This window comes from Tinamus guttatus, unplaced genomic scaffold, assembly GCF_059628265.1.
Source record: "Tinamus guttatus ecotype Peru unplaced genomic scaffold, ASM5962826v1 Tinamus_guttatus_pri_ptg000533l, whole genome shotgun sequence".
NCBI lineage: Eukaryota > Metazoa > Chordata > Aves > Tinamiformes > Tinamidae > Tinamus > Tinamus guttatus.
Window position 1 is genome coordinate 56,376 of NW_028289067.1, and position 23,414 is coordinate 79,789.

Below are 23,414 nucleotides of genomic sequence, written 5' to 3' on the forward strand. Positions count from 1 at the left end.
AATAAAGGGGGCTGGGACACGGCGAAGGAGATGGGAATGGGAATGGGGAGAGCGGAGCTGTGCGGTGAATGGAATAAAGGGGAACGGGACACAGCAAAGGAGCTGGGAATGGGAACAGGAGCGTGCGAGAGCCGGGAGCGGGAATGGGGTGAGGGAACGGGAATGGGGAGAGCGCAGGAGCCGGGAATGGGAATGGGGAGAGCACCAGAGCCAGGAGAGGGAACGGGGAGAGCGCAGGCGGGATGGGGACACGCGGGATCGGGATGTGGCCCTGGGAACGGGATGGGGACACGTGGGATCGGGATGCGGCCCTGGGAACGGGATGAGCACAGGTGGGATCGGGATGCGGCCCTGGAATGCTCTGCACGAGCCGCGCTCCTCCTGCAGCGCCGGGAATGGGGCCGGCGCAGGCGGGATCGGGATGCAGCACCGGGAACGGGGCCAGCGCACGTGGGATCAGGATGCAGCACCGGGAATGGGGCCGGCGCAGGCGGGATCGGGATGCGGCACCGGGACGCTCCGCACCGGCCGCGCTTCCCGCGGCACCGGGATCGGGATGCGGCTCCGTGCGGAAAAGCCGCGGGAGAAGCGGAGGCCTCGGGAAGCCGCTTGGGGAGCCCCATCCCAGCGGCCTCCGCATCCCGCGGCGCCTCCTTCCCCATCCGGAACGCGGCTCCACGGGGAGCGCCCCGAGCTCCCCCGCGGGATCCGGCCGCAATTCCCGATCCGAGGGCCGCGTCCCGGCGCACGAGAGGAGCCGGCGCCGGCTGAACGCGTTTATGGAGCGGGAAGGACGGGGCCGGCGCCGCCAACGTCCCCGGGGAGGCTCCGAGCGCCGGAGCGGCCGGGCCCGGATCCGGCTCCGCTTCCCGGCTCCGCTTCCCGGCTCCGCTCCGGATCTGCTCCGGATCCGCTCCGGATCTGCTCCGGATCGGCTCCGGATCCGGCTCCGGCTGCGTTCCGGGCTCAGGGAATGCCGAACTGCACCACGAGCTCCTCCTTGGCGTCCACGCGGATCTGGGACAGGGCGCTGCGCGCGTACGCGGCCACGCGCGCCACCTGCGCCGGGGACAGCCTGGATGTCCCCAGCGCCGCCTCGGTGTCCCCAGGGCCACGCGGGGTGTCCCCGGTGCCACCCTGTGTCCCCGGGGACAGCCTGGATGTCCCCAGCGCCGCCCCGTGTCCCCAAGGCCATGCGGGGTGTCCCCGGTGCCACCCGGTGTCCCCAGCGCCACCTCGGTGTCCCCAAGGCCACGCGGGGTGTCCCCGGTGCCACCCTGTGTCCCCAGGGCCACCCTGGATGTCCCCAAGGCCGTGCAAAGCCCCTGGTGTGTCCCCAGCGCCACCGCAGGGTCCCCAGCACCGCCCCGTGTCCCCAGTGCTGCCCTGTGTCCCCAAGGCCACCCCAGTGTTCCCAGCACCACCCTGTGTCCCCAAGGCCACCCCGTGTCACCAGCGCTGCCCGGTGTCCCCAGTGCCACCCCAGTGTCCCCAGCGTCACCCGGTGTTCCCAGCGCCACCCGGTGTCCCCAGCGCTGCCCCGTGTCCCCAAGGCCACCCCGTGTCCCCAGTGCCACCCCGTGTCCCCAGTGCCACCCTGGCTGTCCCCAGTGCCGCCCCGTGTCCCCAGGGACACCCTGGATGTCCCCAGTGCCGCCTCGGTGTCCCCAGCGCTGCCCCATGTCCCCAAGGCCACCCTGGATGTCCCCAAGGCCATGCAGGGCCCCTGGGGGTGTCCCCAGTGCCACCTCAGTGTCCCCAGTGCCACCCCATGTCCCCAAGGCCACCCCAGTGTCCCCAGCACCGCCCTGTGTCCCCAAGGCCACCCCATGTCCCCAAGGCCACCCCGTGTCCCCAAGGCCACCCCAGTGTCCCCAGCACCGCCCCGTGTCCCCAGGGACACCCTGGATGTCCCCAGCGCCGTCTTGGTGTCCCCAAGGCCATGCAGGGTGCTGTCCCATGTCCCCAGCACTGCCTTGGTGTCCCCGGGGACACCCCGGTGTCCCCAGCACCACCCCATGTCCCCAAGGCCACCCCAGTGTCCCCAGCGCTGCCCTGTGTCCCCAAGGCCACCCCCTGTCCTCAGTGCCACCTTGGGGTCCCCAGCACCGCCCCGTGTCCCCAGGGCCACCCTGGATGTCCCCAAGGCCATGCAGGGCCCCTGGGGGTGTCCCCAGCGCCACCTCAGGGCTCCCAGCACTGTGCAGTGTCCCCAGCACCGCCCTGTGTCCCCAAGGCCACCCCATGTCCCCAGTGCTGCTCCGTGTCCCCAAGGCCACCCCAGTGTCTCCAGGACTGTCCCATGTCCCCAGGGCCATGTGGGGTGTCCCCAGTACCCCCTCAAGGTCCCCAAGGCCACCCTGTGTCCCCAGCGCCACCTTGGTGTCCCCAGCACCACCCTGTGTCCGCAGTGCCACCTTGGTGTCCCCAAGGCTGCCCCGTGTCCCCAAGGCCACTCCCTGTCTCCAGTGCTGCCCCGTCCCCCCAGTGCCACCTTGGTGTCCCTAGTGCCACCCCAGAGTCCCCAGCGCCGCCCCATGTCCCCAAGGCTGCCCCGTGTCCCCAGCGCCTTGGTGTCCCCAGCACCAGCCTGTGTCCCCAAGGCCACCCTGTGTCCCCAAGGCTGCCCCGTGTCCCCAGCACCACCCCGTGTCCCTGGTGCCACCCTGGCTGTCCCCAGTGCCACCCCGTGTCCCCAGTGCCACCCCATGTCCCCAGTGTTGGTGTCCCCGGTGCCACCCCGGCTGTCCCCAAGGCCACGTTGCTGTCCCCAGTGTTGGTGTCCCCAGCACCACCCGGTGTCCCCAGTGCCTTGGTGTCCCCAGCACCACCCCGTGTCCCCAGTGCTGCCCGGTGTCCCCAGCGCCACCCCAGTGTCCCCAGTGTTGGTGTCCCCAGCACCACCCCATGTTCCCAGCACCACCCCGTGTCCCCAGCACCATCTGGTGTCCCCAAGGCCACCCTGGCTGTACCCAGTGCTGCCCCGTGTCCCCAGTGCCACCCTAGTGTTCCCAAGGCCACCCCGTGTCCCCGGTGCCACCCTGGCTGTCCCCAGCGCGTTGGTGTCCCCAGCGCCGTCCTGTATCCCCAGTGTTGGTGTCCCCAGCACCACCCCGTGTCCCCAGGGCCACCCCGTGTCCCCAGTGCCACCCTGGCTGTCCCCAGTGCCACCCCATGTCCCCAGCGCCACCCTGTGTCCCCAGTGTTGGTGTCCCCAGTGCCACCCCGTGTCCCCAGCGCTGCCCCATGTCCCCAGTGCTGCCCCTGTGTACCCAAGGCCACTGCATGTCCCCAGCGCCGCCCCGTGTCCCCAGCGCCGCCCTGGATGTCCCCAGTACCACCCCGTGTCCCCAAGGCCACCCCGTGTCCCCAGTGCCGCCTGGTGTCCCCAGGACCACCCCAGTGTCCCCAGTGCCACCCTGGCTGTCCCCAGCACCACCCGGTGTCCCCAGTGGTGCCCCGTGTCCCCAGCGCCTTGGTGTCCCCAGTGCCACCCCGTGTCCCCAAGGCCACCCTGGATGTCCCCAGTACCACCCTGTGTCCCCAAGGCCACCCCATGTCCCCAGTGCCACCCCGTGTCCCCATTGTTGGTGTCCCCAGCGCTGCCCGCTGTCCCCAAGGCCACCCCGTGTCCCTGGTGCCACCCTGGCTGTCCCCAGCGCGTTGGTGTCCCCAGCGCCGTCCTGTGTCCCCAGTGTTGGTGTCCCCAGCACCACCCCGTGTCCCCAGGGCCACCCCGTGTCCCCGGTGCCACCCTGGCTGTCCCCAGTGCCACCCCATGTCCCCAGGGCCACCCCGTGTCCCCAGGGCTGCCCGTGTCCCCAGTGTTGGTGTCCCCGGTGCCACCCGGTGTCCCCAGCACCACCTCCCCAGTGCCTTGGTGTCCCCAGCGCCACCCCATGTCCCCAGTGTTGGTGTCCCCAGCACCACTCCGTGTCCCCAAGGCCACCCCGTGTCCCCAGCACCACCCTGTGTCCCCGGTGCCACCCTGTGTCCCCAGTGCTGTCCTGTGTCCCCAGTGTTGGTGTCCCCAGCACCACCCCATGTCCCCAGCACCACCCTGTGTCCCTGGTGCCACCCCGTGTCCCTGGTGCCACCCTGGCTGTCCCCAAGGCCACCCCGTGTCCCCAGCACCACCCCGTGTCCCCAAGGCCACCCCGTGTCCCCGGTGCCACCCTGGCTGTCCCCAGCGCCACCCTGTGTCCCCAGTGTTGGTGTCCCCAGCACTGCCCCGTGTCCCCAGTGCCACCCTGTGTCCCCAGTGTTGGTGTCCCCAGCGTTGGTGTCCCCAGCGCTGCCCCATGTCCCCGGTGCCACCCCGTGTCCCCAGTGTTGGTGTCCCCAGTGCCACCCGGTGTCCCCAGCACCACCCAGTGTCCCCAGTGCCTTGGTGTCCCCAGCACTGCCCCGTGTCCCCAGTGCCACCCCATGTCCCCAGAGCCACCCTGTGTCCCCAGTGTTGGTGTCCCCAGCACCATCCCGTGTCCCCAGTGTTGGTGTCCCCAGTGCCACCCCGTGTCCCCAGCGCCACCCCGTGTCCCCAGTATTGGTGTCCCCGGTGCCACCCCGTGTCCCCAGTGTTGGTGTCCCCAGCACCATCCCGTGTCCCCAGTGTTGGTGTCCCCAGTCTTGGTGTCCCCAGCGTTGGTGTCCCCAGCGCTGCCCCATGTCCCCGGTGCCACCCCGTGTCCCCAGTGTTGGTGTCCCCGGTGCCACCCCGTGTCCCCAGTGCCACCCGTGTCCCCAGCGCTGCTCCATGTCCCTGGTGCCACCCCGTGTCCCCAGTGTCACCCCGTGTCCCCAGTGTTGGTGTCCCCAGCGCTGCCCCATGTCCCCGGTGCCACCTGTGTCCCCAGCGCCACCCCGTGTCCCCAGTGTTGGTGTCCCCAGTGCCACCTCGTGTCCCCAGTGTTGGTGTCCCCAGCACCATCCCGTGTCCCCAGTGTTGGTGTCCCCAGCGTTGGTGTCCCCAGCGCTGCCCCATGTCCCCAGCGCCACCCCGTGTCCCCAGCACCATCCCGTGTCCCCAGTGTTGGTGTCCCCAGTGTTGGTGTCCCTGGTGCCACCCCGTGTCCCCGGTGCCACCCTGTGTCCCCAGCGCTGCCCCGTGTCCCCAGTGTTGGTGTCCCCAGTGTTGGTGTCCCCGGTGCCACCCCGTGTCCCCAGTGCCACCCGTGTCCCCAGCGCTGCCCCATGTCCCTGGTGCCACCCCGTGTCCCCGGTGCCACCCGTGTCCCCGCACCCACCTGCAGCAGGTCCCCGCGCGCCACGGGCTCGCTGGCCAGCACCTGGTGGGGCTGGTTGGTCAGCGACGGCAGCGGCGGCAGCTTCTTCCAGTGCGCGAGGGACGAGCCCAGCATGGCCAGGCGCGTGCTGCGGAAATCCGGGAATGTCGCCGGGAATGCCGCCGGGAACGCCGGGAATGCCGCGGGAACGCCGGGAACGCCGCGGGAATGCTGTGCTCACCTGTACTGCCGCGCGCGGTCCATGTACTCGTGCTGCTCCATGCCCTGCGAGTCGGCGGCCGACACGTCGATGATGTTGCTGCGGGACGGAGCGGAGTCACGACGGGCACCGGGAACGGCGCCGGGAACGGAGCCGGAGCGCCGGAGCATCCCGGACCCGGAGCATCCGGATCCGGCATGTCCGGACACGGGGCCCCGGAGCATCCCGGACCTGGCGCATCCAGGATACGGTGGGGCCAGACACGGGGACCCGGTGCATCCCAGACCCGGCGCATCCGGATCCAGCGGGTCCGGACACAGGGACTCGGAGCATCCCGGACCCAGCGCACCCGGATCCGGCATGTCCAGACACAGGGCCCCGGAGCATCCCGGACCCGGAGCATCCCATACACGGAGCGCCGGAGCATCCCGGACCCGGTGCATCCCGGACCCAGCACATCCCAACACGGAGCCCCAGCGCATCCTGGACCCGGTGCATCCCGGACCCAGCGCACCCAGATCCGGCATGTCCAGACACAGGGCCCCGGAGCATCCCGGACCCGGCGCATCCCGGATCCAGCACATCCCAACACGGAGCCCCAGCACATCCCAGACCCAGCACATCTGGATCCAGCGGGTCCGGACACAGGGACCCGGAGCATCCCAGACCCAGCACATCCGGATCCAGCACATCCCAACACGGAGCCCCGGAGCATCCCGGACCCGGCGCATCCCGGACCCGGTGTATCCCAACACGGGGCCCCGATGCATCCCGGACATGGAGCCCCGGCGCATCCCGGACCTGGTGCATCCCAACACAGGGCCCCGGCGCATCCCGGACCCGGCACACCCGGATCCAGCGTGTCCCGGACACAGGATTCCGAATCCGGCGCATCCCAGACCCGGCGCTCCCGGATCCAGCGCATCCCAACACGGGGCCCTGTCCCATCCCGGATCCAGCACATCCCGGACACGGAGCTCCGGCCAATCCCGGAGCCGGCGCTCCTGGATCCAGCACGTCCTGGACACGGAGCCCCCGGATCCGGCGCTCCCAGACAAGACTCCCTGGATCCGGCTCCCTGGATCGGACTCTCCTGGACCCGAATCCCTATTCCCAGCGCTCCCGGACCCAGCGCTCCCGGACCTGGTGCTCCTGGTGTTCCCAGCCGCAGCTCCCCAATCCCAGCGCTCACGACATTCCCAATGTGTCTCCCGGCGCTCCCGGCCGCAGCTCCCCGATCCCAGCACTCCTGATGCTGCTCCCGGCGTTCCCAGCGCTGCTCCCGGTGGTGCTCCCTGCTCCTGACGCTGCTCCCGGCAGCATTCCCTGCTCCCGGCGCTCCAGGCTGCGCTCCCTGCTCCCAGTGCCGCTCCCAGCGGTATTCCCTGCTCCCGGTGCTGCTCCCGGTGGCATTCCCCACTCCTGGCAGCATTCCCCACTCCCGGCGCTCCTGGTGCTGTTCCTGGCGGCATTCCCTGCTCCCGGCAGCATTCCCTGCTCCCGGCGGCATTCTCCGCTCCCGGCAGCATTCCCTGCTCCCGGCGCTGCTCCCAGCGGCATTCCCTGTTCCCGGCGCCGCTCCCAGCAGCATTCCCAGCTCCCGGTGGCATTCCCAGCTCCCGGCAGCATTCCCTGCTCCTGGCAGCATTCCCTGCTCCCGGCACTGCTCCCAGCAGCATTCCCCACTCCAGGCGCTGTTCCCGGTGGCATTCCCCGCTCCCAGCAGCATTCCCGGCTCCCGGCGCTGCTCCCAGCGGCATTCCCTGCTCCCAGCAGCATTCCCCACTCCCGGCGGCATTCCCGGCGGCATTCCCAGCTCCCGGCGGCATTCCCTGCTCCCAGCGCTGCTCCCAGTGGCATTCCCAGCTCCCGGCAGCATTCCCTGCTCCCGGCAGCATTCCCCGCTCCCGGCAGCATTCCCCGCTCCGGGCGGCATTCCCTGCTCCCGGCGGTGCTCCCAGCAGCATTCCCAGCTCCTGGCAGCATTCCCAGCTCCTGGCGGCATTCCCCACTCCCGGCAGCATTCCCTGCTCCCAGCAGCATTCCCAGCTCCCGGCGCTGCTCCCAGCGGCATTCCCCGCTCCCGGCAGCATTCCCCGCTCCTGGCGGCATTCCCAGCGGTATTCCCGGCATTCCCGCTTCTCCGCTCACATGGCGGTCTTGGCCAGGATGGAGGACAGCAGGGCCTGCTCGTCTGTGCGCGCAGCCGGGGTGCTGCTCCCGGCGGCATTCCCTGTTCCCAGCAGCATTCCCCACTCCCAGCAGCATTCCCCACTCCCAGCAGCATTCCCAGCGGCATTCCCGGCGGTATTCCCGATTCTCACATGGCGGTTTTGGCCAGGATGGAGGACAGCAGCGCCTGCTCGTCCGTGCGCGCGACCGGGGCGCTGCTCCCGGCGGCATTCCCTGTTCCCGGCGGCATTCCCTGCTCCCGGCAGCATTCCCTGTTCCCGGCGGCATTCCCGTCCCCCAGCAGCATTCCCGGCGGCATTCCCGGCGGTATTCCCGGTATTCCCGATTCTCACATGGCGGTCTTGGCCAGGATGGAGGACAGCAGCGCCTGCTTGTCCGTGCGCGCGGCCGGGGCGCTGCTCCCGGCGGCATTCCCTGCTCCTGGCAGCATTCCCTGTTCCCGGCAGCATTCCCCACTCCCAGCAGCATTCCCCGCTCCCAGCAGCATTCCCCACTCCCAGCAGCATTCCCCGCTCCCGGCAGCATTCCCTGCTCCCAGCGGCATTCCCTGCTCCCGGCAGCATTCCCCACTCCCAGCAGCATTCCCGGCGGTATTCCCGGTATTCCCGTTTCTCACATGGCGGTCTTGGCCAGGATGGAGGACAGCAGCGCCTGCTCGTCCGTGCGCGCGGCCGGGGCGCTGCTCCCGCTCGGCTCCGCTCCGGTCGCCTTCCCGCCCGGGCTGCCGGCCGGCTCCAGCAGCCGCTTCGTCTCCTCCTCCTGCCGGGACGGGAACGGGATGGGAACGGGGATGGAATGGGAATGGGATGGGAATGGGACGGGATGGGAACGGGACGGGAATGGGAATGGGAATGGGAACGGGACGGGAATGGGGATGGGACGGGGACGGGAACAGGACGGGAATGGGAATGGGAATGGGATGGGAATGGGAACGGGAACGGGAACGGGACGGGAATGGGGATGGGACGGGGACGGGAATGGGACGGGAATGGGAACGGGAATGGGAATGGGATGGGAATGGGGATGGGACGGGGACGGGACGGGAACAGGAATGGGAACGGGAATGGGAATGGGACGGGAACGGGAATGGGATGGGAATGGGGATGGGACGGGACGGGAACGGGAATGGGAATGGAAATGGGGATGGGAATGGGAACGGGAATGGGACGGGAACGGGACGGGATGGGAACGGGACGGGAACGGGAATGGGAACAGGAATGGGACGGGAACGGGACAGGATGGGAATGGGACGGGAACGGGAATGGGAATGGGATGGGAATGGGATGGGAACGGGAATGGGAACGGGACGGGAACAGGATGGGAACGGGACAAGAACCGGATGGGAATGGGATGGGAACGGGACAGGAACGGGACGGGAACGGGAACGGGAATGGGAACGGGAACGGGAGGGGGACGGGAACGGGAACGGGAATGGGAACGGGACAGGGAGGGGGACGGAGATGGGGACCGGGATAGGGACAGGGATGGGAATGGGGACGGAGCCGCCGCTGCCCGCGGCTCCAGTCCGGCCTTCCCGGCCTTCCCCTTCCCATCCCAACGCTTCCCCATCCCGATCCATCCCGACTCTTCCCAACCTGCCCTTCCCTATCCCGACCTTCCCCATCCCGACCCTTCCCCATCCCGACCCTTCCCTGTCCCGACCCTTCCCTATCCCGACCTTCCCTATCCCAATCCTTCCCCATCCCAACAGTTCCTGTCCTGACGCTTCCCCATCCCGACCCTTCTCCATCCCGACCCTTCCCCATCCCATCCCTTCCCATTTTCAGCTTCCCCATGTTTGGCCTTCCCCATTTTCCAGCTGTCCCATTTTCCAGTTATCCTATTTTTCAGCTATCCAACTTGTCTGCTTCCCCATGTTGCAGCTTTCCTACTTTTCAGCTTTCCCACTTTTTGGCTTTCCTACTTTTCAGCTATCCCATTTTTTGGCTATCCCGCTTTCTGGTTTTCCCGCTTTTCGGCTTTCCCGCTTTTCCCGGTGCTTCCTGCTCTCTCCCGCCCCTCCCCCTCCCGCAGCCCCTTCCCGAAATTCCCAACAGCCCCCGGGGCCCCTGCAGGGACAGCCCCTCCCCCCGCTGCCACCTGCATCCGCGCGGGGGTGACACCCCCTGTGGCACCAACACCCCCAGTGACACCCTTGACACCCCCAGTGACACCGCTGACACCCCCAGTGACACCCCCAACACCCCTAGTGACAGCCCTAGTGACACCCCCTGTGACACCCCCCTGACACCCCAACACCCCCATGACACCTCCAGTGACACCCCCTGACACCCCCAGTGACACCCCCTGTGACACCCCGAGACCTCCGTGACACCCCCCAGTGACACCAACACCCCTAGTGATACCAACACCCCCTGTGACACCAACACCCCTAGTGACACCAACACCCCTAGTGACACCCCCAGTGACACCCCTGACACCCCCGGACACCCCCTGTGACACCCCCTGTGACACCAACACCCCTAGTGACACCCTAGTGACACCCCCTGACACCCCCAGTGACACCCCCAGTGACACCCTGACATCTCTAGTGACACCCCTAGTGACACCCCTGACACCTCTAGTGACACCCCCAGTGACACCCCGACATCTCTAGTGACACCCTAGTGACAACCCCTGACACCCTCGGGCACCCCTAGTGACAGCCCTAGTGACAGCCCCTGTGACACCCGCAGTGACACCCCCAACACCCCCAGTGACAGCCCCTGTGACACCCTGACACTGCTGTGACACCCCCCTGACACCGCAACACCCCCATGACACCTCCAGTGACACCCCCTGACACCCCCAGCGAGACCCCAACACCCCCGTGACACCCCCAGTGACACCCCTAGTGACACCCCAACACCCCTAGTGACACCCTAGTGACACCCCCTGACACCCCTAGTGACACCCCCAGTGACACCCGCAGTGACACCCGCAGTGACACCCCCAACACCCCCAGTAACACCCCCTGTGACACCCTGACACTGCTGTGACACCCCCCTGACACCCCAACACCCCCATGACACCTCCAGTGACACCCCTAGCGACACCCCCAGTGACACCCCCTGACACCCCTGGGCACCCCTAGTGACACCCCCAGTGAGACCCCAACACCCCCGGACACCCCCAGTGACACCCCCTGTGACACCAACACCCCCAGTGACACCCTAGTGACACCCCCTGACACCCCTAGTGACACCCCAGTGACAACCCCTGACACCCTCAGGCACCCCTAGTGACAGCCCTAGTGACAGCCCCTGTGACACCCGCAGTGACACCCCTAGTGACACCCCAACACCTCTAGTGACACCCCTAGTGACAACCCCTGACACCCCCGGGCACCCCTAGTGACACCCCCAGTGACACCCCCAGTGACACCCCCAGTGACAGCCCGACACCCCTAGTGACAGCCCTAGTGACACCCCCTGACACCCCCAGTGACACCCCTACACCCCTAGTGACACCAACACCTCTAGTGACACCCCAGTGACAACCCCTGACACCCTCGGGCACCCCCTGTGACACCCCTAGTGACACCCCAACACCCCTAGTGACACCCCCAGTGACACCCTGACACTGCTGTGACACCCCCCGACACCCCAACACCCCCAGTGACACCCCTAGTGACACCCCGAGACCCCCGTGACACCCCAACACCCCCGTGAATCCTCCAGTGACACCCCCAGACACCCCTAGTGACACCCCTAGGGACAACCCCTGACACCCCCTGACACCCCCAGTGACACCCTGACATGGCTGTGACACCCCCCTGACACCCCAACACCCCTGACACCCCCAGTGACACCCCAACACCCCCATGACACCTCCAGTGACACCCCCAAACACCCCTAGTGACACCCCGACATCTCTAGTGCCACCCCCAGTGCCACCCGCAGTGTCACCCCTCCAAGCGACCCCTCCCTGCAGCGACACCCACGTGACAGCGCCCCAATAACCGCCCCCCTCCCCCCCCCCCCCCGCAGCCACCGCGCCCCCCCTCCCCTCCCCCCCCCGCTCCGGTCCCCTCCCCCCCCGCCCCCCCGCAGGCCCCGCCCCCGCCCCGCCCCCACCTGCTCGGCGCTCTCGGCCTCGCTGCTGTAGCAGCAGCCCATGGCGGCGGCCGGGCCGCTACGGCGTCCGCGAGGGGCCGCTACGGCGTCCGGGAAGGGCCGCGAACGCGCCCGGGAGGGGCCGCTACGGCGTCCGGGAGGGGCCGCTACGGTGTCCGCGAGGGGCCCCCCCGCGCCGCCCACGTGACGCCGCCCGCCCCGCCCACCCCCCCCCCCGCCGCGCGCGCGCCGCTTCCGCCCTCGTGACTCCCCGCTCTCCCCCCCCGCCTCCCGCGCGTCACGTGAGCGCGCGGGCCAATGGGAGCGCGAAGAGGGCGCGTCCCCCTCCCCCCCGCGGAAGGCGCCGCTGTCACGTGGGCGGCGGCCAATCAGGGCGCGCGCGCGGCGTCACGTGGGGGCGGGGCGAGCCCCGCCCTCCCCCCTGCCCCGCCTGCGGCCGCCACGTGACCGCGCGCGGGGCCCGCGCGTGGGGCGCGTCACGTGGGGCGCGTCACGTGGGCGCCGCGGTCGCGCGTGGAGGGGCGGGGCCCGCGCGCGGCTCCGCGGAGCCAATGGTGGGGGGGGGGGAGCGCGTCACGAGTGGGCGTGTCCCGCGTGGGGGTTCCCCGCGTGGGCGGTGCCGTGTGGCCGTGTCTCGCGTGGGACGGGCCCTGTGGGAGGGGCCATGTCCCGCGTGGGCTAGTCCCGCGTGGGCGTGTCTCGCGTGGGAGGGGCGTATTCTGCGTGGGTGCGGCCCAGTCCCGTGTGGGCGTGTCTCTCGTGGGCGGGGCCGCGTGGGCGTGTCTCGCGTGGGAGGGGCCCTGTGGGAGGAGCCGTGTCCCGCGTGGGTGTGGCCCAGTCCCGCGTGGGCTAGTCCCGCGTGGGCGGGGCCGCGTGGGCGTGTCTCGCGTGGGAGGGGCGTATTCTGCGTGGGTGCGGCCCAGTCCCGTGTGGGCGTGTCTCGCGTGGGCGTGGCCGCGTGGGCGTGTCCCGCGTGGGAGGGGGCGTGTTCTTCGTGGGCGGGGCCGCGTGGGAGCCCTCGGGCAGGGGGCGGTGCCCAGGCGCCCCCCCCCCCCCCCCAGCAGGCACAGCGCCTCTGCTCCCGGAATTCCCGGCGCTCCCGGAATTCCCAGGATTCCCGGTGTTCCCAGGATTCCCGGTGTTCCCAGGATTCCCGGTGTTCCCGGCGTTGGGGGACGCCCCCAGGGACCCGGAAAAATCCCGCTGCCAAGAGCCGGGTGTCCCAGAAGGCCCCGGGAAGCCCTGAAACGTCACTGGAACGCCGGGAGATTCCCGGGGCGCATCCCGGCGGCGCCGCTCCGATTGCTCCCGGACGCAGCCCCCGTTATCCCGATTTCCCGGCTCCTGCTCCCACCGACTCCCTGTCCCTATGGAGCAGGAATGGGGCGGAATTCCCTCCTTTCCCTCCTTTGGGAAGGCGCCGCTCCCGTGTCCCGCTCGCTCCCGGCTCCCACATCCCATCCCGGCTCCCCCATTCCCGGCTCCGGCTCCCGCCCCCGCCGCGGTGGGGACACTCGGGGACACTCGGGGACACTTGGGGACACCCTGTCCCCCCAGGTCCCATCATGCAGCGGCTGGTGCCCGCGGGCGTCATGGTGGGGACACTTGGGGACACTTGGGGACACTCGGGGACATGGAGGGGACACTCGGTGACACTCGGGGACACTCGGTGACACCCTGTCCCCCCAGGTCCCATCGTGCAGCGGCTGGTGCCCGCGGGCGCCGCGGTAGTGACACTCGGTGACACCTGGGGACACTCGGGGACACTTGGGGACACTCAGTGACACTCGGGGACACTTGAGGACACTTGGGGACACTCAGGGACACTCGGGGACACTCGGTGACACCCTGTCCCCCCAGGTCCCATCGTGCAGCGGCTGGTGCCTGCGGGCGTTGTGGTGGGGACACTTGGTGACACTTGGTGACACTCGGGGACACAGTGTCCCCCGGCTGGTGCACTTGGGCGCCGCAGTGGGGACACTCGGGGACACTCGGTGACACTCGGGGACACTTGGGGACACTCGGTGACACTCAGTGACACTTGGGGACCACTCGGGGACACTTGTTGACACTCGGGGACACGGTGTCCCCCCGCTGGTGCACTTGGGCGCCGCAGTGGGGACACTCGGTGACACTCGGGGACACTTGGGGACACTCGGTGACACTCAGTGACACTTGGGGACCACTCGGGGACACTCGTTGACACTCGGGGACACGGTGTCCCCCAGCTGGTGCGCTTGGGCGCTGCGGTGGGGACACTCGGTGACACTCGGTGACACTCGGGGACACTCAGTGACACTCGGTGGCACTTGAGGACACTCGGTGTCCCCCAGTTGGTGCCCGTGGGCACCGCGGTGGGGACACTCGGGGACACTCGGTGACACTTGGGGACACTCAGTGACACTCGGTGGCACTCGAGGACACTCAGGGACACGGTGTCCCCCAGCTGGTGCCCGCGGGCACCGCGGTGGGGACACTTGGGGACACTCGGTGACACCCTGTCCCCCAGCTCTGCCCCGGGCCCTGCTCGGGACATGGGGACATGGGGACACGGGGACATGGGGGGACGTGGGGACATGGGGAGCCCGAGCGCGGCCGCCACCGCCCTGCTGGGTGTCCCAGGACATGGGGACATGGGGACACAGGGGGACATGGGGAGCCCCAGTGCGTGGTGGCCGCCACCGCCCTGCTGGGTGTCCCAGGACATGGGGACACAGGGACATGGGGGGACATGGGGACATGGGGGGACACGAGGGGACATGGGGGGACACGGGGACACAGGGACATGGGGACACGGGGGACAGGGACACGGTGAGCGTGGGGACATGGGGGGATGGGGGGACATGGGGAGCGTGGGGACATGGGGGGACACAGGGGGACACGGGGAGCGTGGGGGGACACGGGGGGACACAGGGGGATGGGGACGGGGGACATGGGGAGCGTGGGGATATGGGGGGACACGGGGGGACACGGTGAGTGCAGGGGGACAGGGACATGGAGACAGGGACATACGGGAGGACGGGGATGTGGGGACAGGGACATGGGGACAGACCCACGGCACCGCGGTGACCCGGTCCCCGTCACCCCCGTCAGGGGTCGGCCCGTCGGAGGCCGGGGAGGAGGACGTTGGGGGAGGCCCGGGAATAAAGGGGCTATTGGAGACCGAGGGATAAAGAGGTTCAATGGAGGTCAAGGGATAAAGGGGTTATTGGAGGCTGTGGGATAAAGAGGTTCAATGGAGGTCAAGGGATAAAGGGGTTATTGGAGGCTGCGGGGAGAAGGGCTTCATTGGAGACCGAGGGATAAGGACCTTCAATGGAGGTCAAGGGATAAAGGGGCTATTGGAGGCTGCGGGATAAAGAGGTTCAATGGAGGTCAAGGGATAAAGGGGCTATTGGAGGCTGTGGGATAAAGAGGTTCAATGGAGACCAAGGGATAAAGGGGCGAGTGGAGGCTGCAGGGCCAAGCGCTTCACTGGAGGCCAAGGGACTATTGGCTCCAGTGAAGGCCCCAATATCCCCCCAATAAAGGGGCTATTGGAGACCAAGGGATAAAGGGGCGAGTGGAGGCTGTGGGATAAAGAGGTTCAATGGAGGTCAAGGGATAAAGGGGCTATTGGAGACCAAGGAATAAAGGGGTTTTTGGAGGCTGCGGGATAAAGAGGTTCAATGGAGGTCAACGGATAAGAGGGTTAATGGAGGCTGCGGGGCAAAGGGCTTCATTGGAGGCCAAGGAATAAAGGGGCGAGTGGAGGCTGCGGGATAAAGAGGTTCAATGGAGGTCAAGGGATAAAACAGCCAGCGGAGGCTGTGGGAAAGGGGGTCCTGGAGGCTGTGGGGCGAAGGGGGCTGTGGGAAAGAGTTTTATTGGAGGCTGCGGGATGAGGGTGTTATTGGAGGCTGCAGGATAAAGGGACTAGTGGAGGCTGCGGGATGAGGGGGCTATTGGAGGCCAAGGGATAAAGGGGCTATTGGAGGCTGCGGGAGGATCGGCTTCATTGGAGGCCGAGGGATAAAGAGGTTCAATGGAGGCTGCGGGAAAGGGCTTTATTGGAGGCTGCGGGATAAAGGGGCTAGTGGAGGCTGTGGGAGGAATGGCTTCGGTGGAGGCTGCGGGATAAAGGGGCTATTGGAGGGGGGATATTGGAGGCTGCGGGAAAGGAGGTTATTGGAGGCTGCGGGATGAATGGCTTCATTGGAGGCCAAGGAACAAAAGGGCAAGTGGAGGCCGCGGGATAAAGGGGTTCAATGGAGGTCAAGGGATAAAGGGGCTATTGGAGGCTGCGGGAAAGGGCGTTATTGGAGGCTGCAGGCCGAAGGGGTTCATTGGAGGCCGAGGGCTAAAGGCACTAGTGGAGGCTCTGGGATAACGGGATTATTGGAGGCCGCAGGACAAAGGAGCTCATCGGAGGCTGCGGGAAAGGAGGTTATTGGAGGCTGCAGGAAAGAGGCTGGTGGAGGCTGCGGTGGAGGCTGCAGGGCGAGGGGTTCGATGGAGGCCGAGGGATAAAGGGCCTCGTAGAGGCTCCGGGATAAAGGGGCTATTGGAGGCTGCGGGATACAGAGGTTCCCTGGAGGCTGCGGGATGAAGGGGCGAGCGGAGGCTGCGGGAAAGGGCCTTTATTGAAGGCTGCGGCGGAACGGAGGCCGGAGCGGCGGCCTCGTGTCCGGAGCGGCATCCCGATGCCAGGAGCATCATCCCAGTGCCCGGAGGGTCATCCCAGTGCCCGGAGCGCCATCCCCATTCCCATAGCGCCATTCCGTCCCCATTCCCGCAGCGCCATCCCAATTCCCGGAACGCCATTCCGTCCCCATTCCCGCAGTGCCATTCCGTCCCCATTCCCACAGCGCCATCCCAATTCCCACCGTGCCATTCCGTCCCCATTCCCGCAGCGCCATCCCCATTCCCGCAGCGCCATTCCGTCCCCATTCCCGCAGCCCTGTCCCCATTCCCGGAACGCCATTCCGTCCCCATTCCCGCAGCCCCATCCCCATTCCCGGAACGCCATTCCATCCCCATTCCCGCAGCGCCGTCCCGGTGCCGCCGGCCGCTCCGTGCCGCGTCCCCTCGTGTCCCCTCGTGTCCCCTCGTGTCCCCAGGGCGCCGGTGGCCTCAGATCATCCACTGGTCCTGGTCCTGCTCCGCCCCTTCCATGTCCACCTGCGGGAAGCGGGAAGCGGCGGCGGCTCCGGGAGCTGCTTCCCGGCGGGATGGGGATGGCACCGGGATGGGGACGGGGCCACCCCGGCTCGGCCGCTGTCCCGAGCGTCACCCGCGGGGACCAGGGAAGGGACACGGGGGGACCCGGGCGGCCGCTCCCGCCGGGAACGGGAGCGTCGTCCCATTGGGAATGGGAGTCTTGTCCCATTGGGAATGGGAATGTCATCCCATGGGATGACTCCACATGGTCATTCCTGCTGGGAACGGGAGCGTCGTCCCATTGGGAATGGGAGTGTTGTCCCATTGGGAATGGGAGCGTCGTCCCATGGGATGGCTCCATATGGCCATTCCCGCCGGGAATGGGAGCATCCCGATGGGAATGGGAGCGTCGTCCCATTGGGAATGGGAGTGTCATCCCGATGGGAATGGGAGTGTTGTCCCATTGGGAATGGGAGTGTCATCCCGATGGGAATGGGAGTGTTATCCCATGGGATGGCTCCGCATGGCCATTCCTGCCGGGAACAGGAGCATCGTCCCATTGGGAATGGGAGTGTCATCCCGATGGGATTGGGAGTGTTGTCGCATGGGATGACTCCGCATGGCCATTCCCGCTGGGAACAGGAGCATCGTCCCATTGGGAATGGGAGTGTCATCCCAATGGGAATGGGAGTGTTATCGCATGGGATGGCTCCACGTGGCCATTCCTGCCGGGAACGGGAGCATCGTCCCATTGGGAATGGGAGTCTTGTCCCATTGGGAATGGGAGTGTTATCCCATGGGATGACTCCACATGGTCATTCCTGCTGGGAACGGGAGCGTCGTCCCATGGGATGGCTCCATATGGCCATTCCCGCCGGGAACGGGAGCATCCCGATGGGAATGGGAGCGTCGTCCCATTGGGAATGGGAGTCTTGTCCCATGGGATGGCTCCACATGGTCATTCCCACCGGGAACAGGAGCATCGTCCCGCCGGGAACAGGAGCCCCATCCCGCTGGGAACGGGAGCATCGTCCCATTGGGAACAAGAGCGTCATCCCATTGGGAATGGGAGTGTTATCCCATGGGATGACTCCACATGGTCATTCCTGCTGGGAACGGGAGCGTCATCCCATTGGGAATGGGAGCGTCGTCCCATGGGAACGGGAGCATTGTCCCATTGGGAATGGGAGTGTCATCCCGATGGGAATGGGAGTGTTGTCGCATGGGATGGCTCCGCACGGCCATTCCCGCTGGGATGGGAGCGTCATCCCATTGGGAACGGGAGCGTCATCCCGCTGGGAATGGGAGAGTCATCCCATTGGGAATGGGAGCATCATCCCGCTGGGAACGGGAGCGTCATCCCGTGGGGCGGCTCCGCACGGCCATTCCCACCGGGATGGAAGTGTCATCCCATGGAGGTGGCTCCATGTGGCCGCTCCCGCTGGGAATGGGGAGCGTTGTCCCGATGGGAATGGGAAGTGTTTCCCGCGGGGCGGCTCCGCATGGCTGTTCCCATGGGGAACGGGAGCATCATCCCACAGGGCTGGCTCCATGCGGGTGTTCCCACCGGGAATGGGAGCGTCATCCCACTGGGATTGGGGTCTGTTATCCTGCAAGGCGGCTCCGCGTGCCTGTATCCCCATTCCCAGTGGGATGGGAATGCCGTCCCACGCTCCACATGCCCATTCCCGGTGGGATGGGAACGCCGTTCCTGGCCGGATGGGAACACCGTCCTGTGCTCCGCATAGCCATTCCCAACGGGATGGGAGCATCATTCCCAGCGGGATGGAGCACCGTTCCCAGCAGGATGGGAATGCCATCCCACAGCTCCATGTGGCCATTCCCGGCGGGATGGGAGCGCCATCCCGTGCTCCACACACCCATTCCCAGTGGGATGGAGTGCCGTTCCTGGCAGGATGGAACCATCCCGCGCTCCACACACCCATTCCTGGCGGGATGGGAACGCTGTCCTGTGGCTCCGCACGCCTATTCCCGGTGGGATGGAGCGCCATTCCCAATGGAATGGGAACACCATTCCCAACAGGATGGGAGCGCCGTTCCTGGCGGGATGGAGCGCCGTTCCCAATGGAATGGGAACACCATTCCCAACAGGATGGAGCGCCGTTCCCGGTGGGATGGAGCGCCGTTCCCGGTGGGATGGAGCGCCGTTCCCGGTGGGATGGGAGCACCGTTCCCGGTGGGATGGGAGCACCGTTCCCGGTGGGATGGAGCGCCGTTCCCGGCGGGATGGGAACACCATTCCCGGTGGGATGGAGCGCCGTTCCCGGCGGGATGGGAGCACCGTTCCCAGCGGGATGGAGTACCGTTCCCAGTGGGATGGAGTACCGTTCCCGGTGGGATGGGGTACCGTTCCCGGTGGGATGGGGTACCGTTCCCGTTGGGATGGAGCACCATTCCCGGTGGGAACGGCATTCCCGCGTGGCACCTCGTTGGCGTCGCCGTCATCCGGGGACTCGTTGTAGTCGTTCATCTCGTCCATGTCCTGCATGTCCTCGTCGTCCTCCGAGTCCTCCTCGCTGTCCTCGTCGTCCTCGTCGTCCTCCTCCTCCTCCTCGTCGTAGTGCTGCCCAATGGACCCCATCCCCATCCCGGTCCCGATCCCGTTCCCGATCCCAGCCCCGTTCCGGCTCCTGGGCCCATTCCCGGCCCCGCTCCCATCCCTATCCCCATTCCTGTTCCTGGCCCCACTCCCGTCCCCACTCCTGTCCCCATCCCCATTCCCAATCCCGGTCCCGATCCCGGTCCCAATCCCGATCCCGGCCCCGATCCCAGTCCCGTTCCTGCTCCTGTGCCCGTTCCCAGCCCCGCTCCCATCCCTATCCCCATTCCCGTTCCTGGCCCTGCTCCCGTCCCCGCTCCTGTCCCCATTCCCATCCCCATCCCCATTCCCAATCCCGGTCCCGATCCCGGTCCTGATCCCAGTCCCGATCCCAATCCCGTTCCCAATCCCGATCCCGGTCCCGATCCCAGCCCCGTTCCTGCTCCTGTGCCCGTTCCCAGCCCCGCTCCCATCCCTATCCCCATTCCCGTTCCTGGCCCCGCTCCCGTCCCCACTCCTGTCCCCATTCCCATCCCCATCCCCATTCCCGTCCCCATCTGCACTCCTGTCCCTGCTCCCGTCCCCCTTCCCGTCTCCGTCCCCATCCTCACTCCTGTCCCTGTCCCCATTCCCATCCCCATTCCCATCCGCACTCCTGTCCCCACTCCCATCTCCATTCCCATTCCCATCCTCGCTCCTGTTCCCATCCCTATTCCTGTTCCCATTCCCATTCCCGTTCCTGTTCCCATTCCCATCCCCGCTCCCGTCCCCATTCCTATCCCCATTTCCGTCTTTGTCCCCCCTCCTTTCCCCTCCCCATTCCCGTTCCCGTCCCCATTCCTGTTCCCGTCCCCATCCCCATTCCCATCCCCATTCCCGTTCCCGTCCCCATTCCCGTTCCCATCCCCATCCCCATCCCCGTTCCCGTTCCCGTCCCCATTCCCACCTCGGACGCAGGTTTCCCGATGGGCACCAGGTTGTTGTCCCTCTCCGCGATGCTCTGCAGCTGCGGCCGGCGGCTCGGACCGGCCTCATCCCGGCCTTGATCCCGCCTCATCCCGGCCTCGATCCCAGCCTCATCCCGGCCTCCTTTCCGCCTCGATCCCGGCCTCCTTCCCACCTCATCCCGGCCTCATCCCGGCCTTGTTCCCGGTCTCATCCCGCCTCATCCCGGCCTCCTTCCCGCCTCGATCCCGGCCTCATCCCGGCCTCCTTCCCGCCTCATCCCGGCCTCCTTCCCGCCTCATCCCGGCCTCGATCCCGCCTCATCCCGGCCTCCTTCCCACCTCATCCCGGCCTTATCCCGGCCTCCTTCCCGCCTCGATCCCAGCCTCGATCCCGGTCTCATCCCGGCCTCCTTCCCAGCCTCGATCCCGGCCTCCTTCCCACCTCATCCCGGCCTCGATCCCGGTCTCATCCCGACCTCCTTCCCGCCTCATCCCGGCCTCATCCCGGCCTCGATCCCAGCCTCCTTCCCGCCTCATCCCGGCCTCGATCCCGCCTCATCCCAGTCTCATCCCGGCCTCCTTCCCACCTCATTCCGGCCTTGTTCCCGGCCTCATCCCGGCCTCCTTCCCAGCCTCGATCCCGGTCTCATCCCAGCCTCATTCCCGCCTCGTTCCCAGCCTCGTTCCCGGCCTCATTCCCACCTCATCCCGGCCTTGATCCCGGCCTCGTTCCCAGGACTCCCCCGTCATCCCAGTCCCAGGTCCCTCCCGTTGTCCCCGTCCCCTCCTGTCACCCCCATTCCCGGACCCCCCCCCTTGTCCCCATCCCCGTGTCCTTGTCCCTGTCCCGGGGCGCCCCCCCCCACCCCCAACAGACCCTGTCCCCAAGGTCCCCAAGGTCCCCTCCCTGGGACCCTCCAGAGACTCTGTCCCCATGACCCCCTATGGCCCCCATCCCCAGGATCCCCAAGGTCCCCAAGCTCTGTCCCCCCGTAACCCCCCTGCACCCCCTGTCCCCATGTCCCCATGGTCCCCCCGTCCCCGTGGTCCCCCCACCCGTGACCCCCCATGTCCCCGTGTCCCTGCCCCCTTGTCCCCCGTCCCGTGACCCCCGTCCCCTCCGTTCCCCTGTCCCCCATGTCCCCCGTGTCCCCGTATCCCCCCTGTGCTCCTGTCCCCTGTCCCCCCGTCCCATGTCCCTGTCCCCGTGTCACCTCTGTCCCCCCGTCCCCCTGTCCCCCCATCCCCCTGTCCCGTGTCCCCCGTGTCCCCTCGTCCCCCCACCCCGTGTCCCCCTTGTGTCCCCTGGCCCCGTGTCCCCCTTGTCCCCATCCCCGTGTCCCCCCGTGTTCCTGTGTCACCCCTGTCCCGTGTCCCCCATCCCCCCCCGGTGTCCCCCTGTGTCCCTGGGCCCGTGTCCCCCTGTACCCTCATCCCCCGGTCCCCCATGTCCCCCGTGTCCCTGTGTCACCCCTGTCCCCCTGTTCCCGTGTCCCCCATCCCCCCCGGTGTCTCCCCATGTCCCCCCGTTCCCGGTCCCCCCCCGTTCCCGGTCCCCCCCGTCCCCCCTGGTCCCCCCCGTTCCCGTCCCCCCCTGTTCCCGTTCCCCCTGTTCCCGTTCCCCCCCGTTCCCGTTCCCCCCCGTTCCTGTTCCTCCCCGTTCCCCCCGTTCCCGTCCCGCCCCGTTCCCGTTCCCGTTCCCGTCCCCCCGTTCCCTCCCCGTTCCCCCGTTCCCGTCCCCCCGTTCCCGTTCCCGTCCCGTTCCCGTTCCCGCTCCCCCCACGCACCCACGCGCGGTGCTGCTGCTCGCGCTGCTGCAGGTCGCTCTCGCCGCCGCAGGGCCGCTCGGCGCCGAACCAGAGCGGCTCCGTGACGCGGGGGAGCAGCGACGGGAACAGCGTGCACATGGCGGCGCCGGGCCGGAACCGGAACCGGGACCGGGAACCGGGACCGGGAACGGGGCACCGGAACCGGGAACCGGGCACGGAGCGGAACGGAGCGCCGCGGGGCCGCGGAACCCGGAACCCCCGAGCGCGGAGCCGCCTCCGCACGGACCGGAAACGCCGCGTACCGCCCCGCCCTGAGCGCGGACCGGAAATGCTGCGCACCGCCCTGAGCGCGGACCGGAAATGCCGCGTACCGCCCTGCGCGCACGGACCGGAAATGCCGCGTACCGCCCTGCGCGCGCACGGACCGGAAACGCCGCGTACCGCCCCGCCCTGAGCACGGGCCGGAAATGCCGCGCACCGCCCTGAGCGCGGACCGGAAATGCCGCGTACCGCCCTGCGCGCACGGACCGGAAACGCCGCGCACGACCCTGCGCGCACGGACCCGGAACTCGGGAACGCGGAGCCGCCTCCGCACGGACCGGAAACGCCGCGTACCGCCCCCACACGGACCGGAAATGCCGCGTACCGCCCCGCGCGCGGACCGGAAACGCCGCGCACGGCCCCCACACGGACCGGAAACGCCGCGTACCGCCCCCACACGGACCGGAAGCGCCGCGCCCCGCCCCGCGCTGACGCCCCCGGAACTCGGGAACGCGGAGCCGCCTCCGCGCGGACCCGTCACGGGGCGGAACGGAAGGGGGCGGGGCCCGCGCTGCGCGGAGGAGGCCACGCCCGTCGCGGTGACGTGGAAGGGGCGGGGCCGCGGGCTGAGTGGCGGGGGGCGGGGTCACGCGTGTCCCCGCCCCCCCGTGCGCGCGCGAGGCCGGGACTGGCCCCGCCCCCCCCGCGGGTCCCCCCGCCCCATAGATCCCCCCCCGCCCCATAGATCCCCCCGCCCCATAGATCCCCCTGCCCCATAGATCCCCCGTACCCCATAGGACCCCCTGCCCCATAGACCCCCCTGCCCCACGGATCCCCCGCCCCATAGATCCCCCCCCGCCCCATAGATCCCCCCGCCCCATAGATCCCTCCTGCCCCATAGATCCCCCCGCCCCATAGATCTCCCCCAGCCCCATAGACCCCCCAGCCCCATAGATCCCCCAGCCCCACAGATCCCCCCCCTGCCCCATAGATCCCCCTGCCCCATAGATCCCCCTGCCCCATA

At 68.3% G+C, this 23,414-nt stretch overlaps 2 protein-coding genes across 3 annotated transcripts; both read right to left on the reverse strand.

Moving 5' to 3' along the window:
• Positions 1 to 966: 966 nt before the first annotated feature.
• LAMTOR1 (late endosomal/lysosomal adaptor, MAPK and MTOR activator 1) lies at positions 967 to 7,694 on the reverse strand. The gene is made up of 4 exons (XM_088534059.1): positions 7,597 to 7,694; positions 5,467 to 5,544; positions 5,247 to 5,373; positions 967 to 1,059 (listed from the first exon to the last, which is right to left on the reverse strand). The coding sequence occupies exons 1-4, from the start codon at positions 7,692 to 7,694 to the stop codon at positions 967 to 969; spliced, it is 396 nt and encodes a 131-aa protein (XP_088390185.1).
• A 9,130-nt stretch (positions 7,695 to 16,824) lies between these two features.
• Positions 16,825 to 22,267, reverse strand: ANAPC15 (anaphase promoting complex subunit 15). 2 transcript variants are annotated; one of them, XM_088534071.1, is made up of 4 exons: positions 22,148 to 22,267; positions 20,360 to 20,419; positions 19,300 to 19,437; positions 16,825 to 16,874 (listed from the first exon to the last, which is right to left on the reverse strand). In XM_088534071.1, exons 1-4 carry the CDS (start codon positions 22,265 to 22,267, stop codon positions 16,827 to 16,829), a joined length of 366 nt encoding a protein of 121 aa, XP_088390197.1. In that variant the 3' UTR covers positions 16,825 to 16,826. The 2 variants fall into 2 exon arrangements, with proteins under 2 accessions (XP_088390197.1, XP_088390196.1); XM_088534070.1 differs by having other exon boundaries at positions 20,360 to 20,465; positions 22,146 to 22,267.
• Between the last annotated feature and the right edge of the window lie 1,147 nt (positions 22,268 to 23,414).

Coding starts and splice junctions, on each gene's coding strand:
- LAMTOR1 (XM_088534059.1), bottom strand. CDS start 7,694: ATGCTGCTGGGAACAGGGAATGCCGCCGGGAGCAGCACCCCGGCTGCG. Junction 5,545..7,596: donor ATCCTGGCCAAGACCGCCAT/GTGAGCGGAGAA, acceptor TCCGTCCCGCAG/CAACATCATCGACGTGTCGG. Junction 5,374..5,466: donor GACCGCGCGCGGCAGTACAG/GTGAGCACAGCA, acceptor GGATTTCCGCAG/CACGCGCCTGGCCATGCTGG.
- ANAPC15 (XM_088534070.1), bottom strand. CDS start 22,267: ATGTGCACGCTGTTCCCGTCGCTGCTCCCCCGCGTCACGGAGCCGCTC. Junction 20,466..22,145: donor CAGCAGCACCGCGCGTGGGT/GCGTGGGGGGAG, acceptor GGCCGGGATGAG/GCGGGATCAAGGCCGGGATG. Junction 19,438..20,359: donor TCGGGAAACCTGCGTCCGAG/GTGGGAATGGGG, acceptor TCCATTGGGCAG/CACTACGACGAGGAGGAGGA.